At 43.8% G+C, this 6,000-nt stretch overlaps 1 protein-coding gene across 1 annotated transcript in view; it reads left to right on the top strand.

Moving 5' to 3' along the window:
• The window catches only part of LOC102368371 (sodium/hydrogen exchanger 2-like), a 66,247-nt gene that overhangs the window by 1,578 nt on the left and 58,669 nt on the right, over nucleotides 1–6,000 (top strand). The window contains exons 2-3 of the mRNA XM_006026989.1: nucleotides 2,687–3,150; nucleotides 5,255–5,505. Coding sequence (XP_006027051.1) covers nucleotides 2,687–3,150; nucleotides 5,255–5,505 — 715 coding nt within the window. The remainder of the gene's footprint in view (nucleotides 1–2,686; nucleotides 3,151–5,254; nucleotides 5,506–6,000) is intronic.

Below are 6,000 nucleotides of genomic sequence, written 5' to 3'. Positions count from 1 at the left end.
AGACCCACGTGGGGGGGGGTCCGCAGCCATGGGGGGGCTGGGGCATTGGGCAGGGGTGGGAGGGGCTGGGGGGCTGAGCAGCTTGGCAGAGTGAGCTTTGAATCAATTTGGACCTTTAAATTGGACCTTTAAATTGATTCGATTCAGAGTTGGAGATTTGGCCACCGAATCAGGCTGAATCTCCTCCGAATCGAATCACCACCTGAAGCTTCGCACAGACCTAGTTTTTGGTGCAGAGAGAGGATTTTAAAGTCTATGCAGGTTCTAGTACAATGAGGCCCTGATAGCTGGTAATATAACTGGACAAATAAGAACAATCACATAAGGTTGGTCTTATTCTTTTTCTTTTCAGTTTGGTTTATTTCAATTTACTTCCTTTAATAGCTTGAAAATTTGTAAGAGGTGCACAAAGTAGCTGGACACTGCTTCATTTGTCTGACTGTACTGGAATTTCACAGTACAGTTGTGAATGTATTTCATAATATTGTTTTCTAATTGTTTGGAGTACTGCTGAATAGTACATATTAAAATGGAAATGTATTAATTTATCATTACTATTATGATAATACTATTAATAGTAAGTAGGCTTTCTCTTGTTGGAAATGTGTAACTGATTTTTTTTTTTTTTAGCTAGTGTTGCTATCCACTTCTGTAGTGCTGAAGACAGTATGTTATTTGACTAAATCATATGTTACCTGATTTATCACCAGGGATCCTGTTTTTTTCTGTTTAAAAATCATAAATTCTCTGATAAAAAAATTGTAACTTCTCTGATTAAAAGATTCCAAACCTGCAATTAAAATGAAACACAACTATATAGACATAGGTATCCATTGAACACGATGTTTTATTGATATATTTACAGTTTGAAAGCAATTGGGGAGCCTACCTCACTCCCCACCCACAGCCCCCCTGGTGGGAGGCGGCAGCTGCTGTGGCAGTGGAGTGCAGAGCCCAGCTCCCTCTCCCCCATGGGCAGCACGTTCAGAGCAGACCCCATGTGGGGAGGGAGGTGGGTGCAGGCTGCCTGCTGCAGCCTCGGGCACCTCACCCTGCTCCCCTTCCCCTGGGGCTTCCATGGCCCAGCAAGTAGGACCCAGTGCAGCAGGGCAGAGTGGGGCCGGGTGGGGAAGCTTGCTGCCACTACTGTGAGCCTCATGCCACCATGGCAAGGCGATCCCTGCCCACCCAGAAACAGCAAGGGGCACAACTCCTTGCTACCTCTCCCATTGCTGCTGGGCAGGCAGGGGGCACCTCACCATGGCAGTGCAGGGCTTACGCAGCAAGGAGATTCCCTGCCTGACCCTACTCTGCCCTGCCTCACTGGGTCTCACCCACTGGGCCATGGAGGCCCCAGGGCAGGGGCAGCAGGATGGGGAGTCCGAGCCTGCAGTGGGCAGCCCATCCCCACCCCATGCACAAATCTGGGGGCTATGTGCCCCCTATGCCCCCCTAGGAGTGCGCACAGTGGGGAGGGAGCCAGCCCCACCTCCCCATACCCCCCAGCTGAGCTGCCCATGGCTCCATCCCACTCCTCACTGGGGCCCTGTGGCTGTGCATTTTGCCCCCAGGCCCCAAGCCCCATGCACTGCCCCAGCTGGGCAGCAGCTACAGCCCCAGCCCCAGCCCTGCCTAACTCCCTCCCTCCCTACAGGGGCCTCAATCCCCACCCTCCCCCAGATTTACCTGTGGGAGCTACTCCCCAGGCTGCCTAGTGCCACGTGCATATGTGAGCACACGCATGCATATAGTGCCCCCTGCCTAACCACCCTCCTCCTGCTGGAACTCTGCCAGCCTGCAGAGAGCTCTTTGCAAAAATGCAAAATCTGCGTGTCTCTGTTAAAATGAAAAACCTGCGTTTTTCTCAGCCAAAAGGGAAAATCCTTGTTTTTTCCTGTGGGAAATGGAAAACCTGGATCCTTGTTTATCATTTACTTATTTTAAGTAGGTTATTTGTAATGTTACTACTGCATCATTGCCTAAAAATATATTTTTAACTTTTATGAATTATGGTTATAATTAAGGTTATGAATTAGGGTCAATCCCAATTATAGTTATTAAAAATATCCTGACGAAGAATGCATTCCATTCAAAAGCTTGTCTAACTTTATTCCAGCTATGCAGTTAGTCCAATAAAAGATATGACCCCCAAAAATCCTTACCTCCCATAATATTCTCCTAGCACTTTTGACAAAATTAGAGGTGTTCTAGACAAATTTCTCCTTGGGAAATTCCATGAAACCTACCTAAATTTCTCCTCTTATTATATGGTGATGTAATATAGCAAGGAGGTTGCATTTTCCCAGGCTTGGCTGTGTTCTGGCAGCTGATAGTTTGCACGTAAATCTGTAAAGTGCTTTTGCATCATCTTCCTGGGTGAAAGGCTCAATAGAAATTATTGTAATTTATTTATTAACATTTTATTTTTATCAATATTTAAAGCAATTTTTAAATTCAGTGCATATTTGCCTGAAGAGTCCAACTGGTATTATTTTTAAATCTGGTCATTTGTAAGATTAGTTATGATAAACATAATTCATTCTCACCTCAGAATACTGTCTTCTAAAACCCACAATATGTTTTCTCTTTCAAATTATGAACAAATATATGCTGAGATGATGTGGATGTGTTATGCTGATTCTGCATGGTGATATAGAAATGATGCTATTTCTTTACCTCTCACCAGGATTTCATCTGTATAACAAGCTGCCTTCAGTTGTGCCTGAGAGCTGTTTATTGATATTTGTGGGACTCATCATGGGAGGAATCATCTATGGTTTAAATGATAAGTCCCCACCAGTCATGGACAGTGATGTCTTTTTCCTTTATTTACTGCCACCAATTGTTCTTGATGCAGGATATTTCATGCCCAGCCGTCCCTTTTTTGAGAACATTGGGACTATCCTTTTGTATGCTGTAGTGGGAACAATAGTGAATGTGGTTGGAATTGGCTTCTCACTGTATGGGATATGCCAAGTGAAAGCCTTTCACCTGCAGGATATATCCTTGCTCCATAATCTTTTGTTTGGCAGTCTAATTGCTGCAGTGGACCCTGTAGCAGTACTGTCTGTATTTGAAGAGATACATGTCAATGAAAAGCTTCACATTTTGGTTTTTGGAGAATCTCTCTTAAATGATGCTGTTACAGTTGTAAGTATTATCTTTTATTTTGGGCAGAGAGTATGAGGAGGTCTGATGGATTGCATGCGAGTCTGGAATGTGGGAGGCTTAAGTCAATTCCCTGTTCTGTTAAGGATTTCCTGGGTAATTTTGGGCAAGTCAATTTGGCTCAGCCTCCCAAAAGTATTTAGACATCCAACTCCCATTCATTTCAATAGCATGTGATAATCTGAGCCTTACGACTAGATTCACAAGAACTTAGGTGTTTCAGTGCCTACTTTCTAGGTGTCTGGCCCTAGAGGGACTCAGGAACCCTGACCTTAGCACCTAGACTTCCTATACAGTGCACAGGGAGAGTTAGGCATCTGGGAACAGGTTTCAAAACAACTAGCTCACTCACCATGGAGTTCCATGGAGCATCAACACACTACAGACTTCAACCTGAAGTCTTGGTGAGGGCGTTGTGTCTTCAAGTGCCACTGTCTCCACGGCTTATAGACACTTTACTCAGCCCTCCAGTGAGGTGCCTTTTTTGTTCTGGATCCACAGCTCAGAACCTTCTCCAGAAAATGTAGGTGCCTACAAGCTTTCTGTCCACACTGGAGCAGGGCTTACTCTTTTAAAGCACAACCGGAGAAGATGTGGTACTACCTTTTGATTCAATGGCTTAACACTTAGCTCTGTTGCTGAGGCTCTGGGAGACATAAAGTCATTTCCCTGTTCTGCTGAGGGGATAACCCCTCAGAAAAATATCTGAACAATCACTCCATAAGCTAGCCTGCGTGGGGACATTCTCTGCTGTTTTTGTTGAGGCATTTTCTACTGCAGTGTTTCTTAACCTTTTAAGCAGCAAGTACCCCCTAACTTCTGAAAATTTTCAAAAGTACCCCAACACTCAATTTTCCAGGGGATTTTATATTTACAGACTAATGTGTGCCATATGTGGGAAGAAGGGCTGTGTATATATGGCTGTGATATGACAGATGTCTGACCTGGTGTGGGTAGGGTTGCCACCTTTTACACCAGGGGTGCACAACTCAAGTATGTACCTGGGCTAGAGGTGATGTTGGCCAAAGTTAGGAGGGCTGAACCAAATTATTACTGGGGAATTTAAAGCACTGCGCAATTCATGGTGCACCAAATTTTTTGCCATAGTTTTGAAAGGAAAAGAGGGTGATAGAGAAAGAGGAAAAGAGGGCAAGAGAGAGAGAGAGAGAGTTGGGGTACCTGCGTACCACCTGCCTGTGTCTTACGTGCCCCCAGGGGTACACATACCACAGGTTGAGAAACTATGTTCAAGTACACAGAAAATAATTTAAGGCCCACTGGGCCAGAAGGTGGTGCGATTCTGTAGCCTAGTGGCTGGAATAATCAACCAGGAGAGAAGTACCCAGGGCTCTAGTCACAAATCTGGGGATTGTACGACTTTGAGAAATAACACCAAGTTAACTACTTTGTTTAGAAATATGCAGTAGAAATATATTTATAATCATTCATGAAGCAGCAGTACAGACTGTACGCATGTCTTGGCCACTTCATTCACATCAGTGATATTTGCCTTCATTGTGTGTTTGGAATCAATTAAATACAGGCATTACACAGTACAGGCAAATTCTTACTGCCTGTTTTCTTTCATCTTCTAAGAAGTTTCTGGGGAGATTGAGAGAGAAAGAAAATCTCTAAGGAGATCCCTTTAAGAGCACCCCACTGCATCATTCCATGAAGAACATGGGGTTTATCTGTTATGGCCCTAGACCCTAGAAAAATCTTGTGGATCCTGAGGATTTTGCCAGGGGGCAGAGCAACCCATAACCAAAACTGTGTCTTTACAGCTCCTCAGACACCTGGTAGGGCCTCCCGCATCCACTGGAGCTGTGGTATTAGGGGTGTCCCTTGGCTAGTATCTGGAGCTGAGGATAGGGGGCAGGCAGGGTGTTCATCTTTTATGGGAAATCTTTGCAGAGCCAGAGGGGAAATGATGCATCTAGGAGGCAAAATCCACTGCTAAAAACAACACTGTTTCATTATAGCATTCTGGTAGATCAGCAGAAGTATAAAAAAATATGATGTCACTGCAGTACTTGATTATGCATAGTTAATGCATTTTTTTCTCTTTCCATTTATTTTCTTCTAGGTGCTGTACAAGCTGCTTAGATCCTTCTGTGAAATGTCAACAATCAAAACTGTTGATGTTTTTGCAGGAATTGGGAAATTTTTTGTGGTTGCCATAGGAGGGGTATTGGTAGGCCTTATATTTGGGATGACTGCTGCTTTTACTACACGCTTTACCAAGAACATCCGTGTCATTGAGCCCCTCTTTGTCTTCCTGTACAGTTACCTATCTTATCTCACTGCAGAAATGTTTCATCTCTCTGGTATTGTGGCGTAAGTATGACTTTCAGTCATGCAGTTAATCCTCCTGGTTACATATGCAGAAAAGACTCAGTTATGATAAGAAGGGTTTCTATCAAGTTTGCTTAGCCTGAGCTCTATGATGAGCATCTGTGTACTAAGGGAAACAAAAAATATAAAAGCCTTTGTAATAGTTCAGGGCTATAATCACATTCCATGCATTATACAATTGCACATCAATGGTGTTATGCATTCTTCAAGTATGCTGAGATTGTGTCAGGATTTAAAAGACTGACAAGAGGTCTTAGCAGTGTACCATAGAACAGATGGCATCTGACTTTGACTTATTTGAAATCCTAAAGGATTTAAGTTGAAACAATGCATTCCAGGGTGGAGAGAATGGGGCTAGCTTGCATGTTTTATAACAGGAAATCATAAACAGTCCTGATTACTAGTGCTGGGCAGACTTCAAATGGTTCAATCAGCATCCAAATACTCTGGTGGCTATTTGAGCCTGGCTTCATGTCC

This window comes from Alligator sinensis, unplaced genomic scaffold (genome assembly GCF_000455745.1).
Source record: "Alligator sinensis unplaced genomic scaffold, ASM45574v1 scaffold666_1, whole genome shotgun sequence".
NCBI lineage: Eukaryota > Metazoa > Chordata > Crocodylia > Alligatoridae > Alligator > Alligator sinensis.
This window is presented reverse-complemented; position numbering and strand designations above follow the sequence as displayed.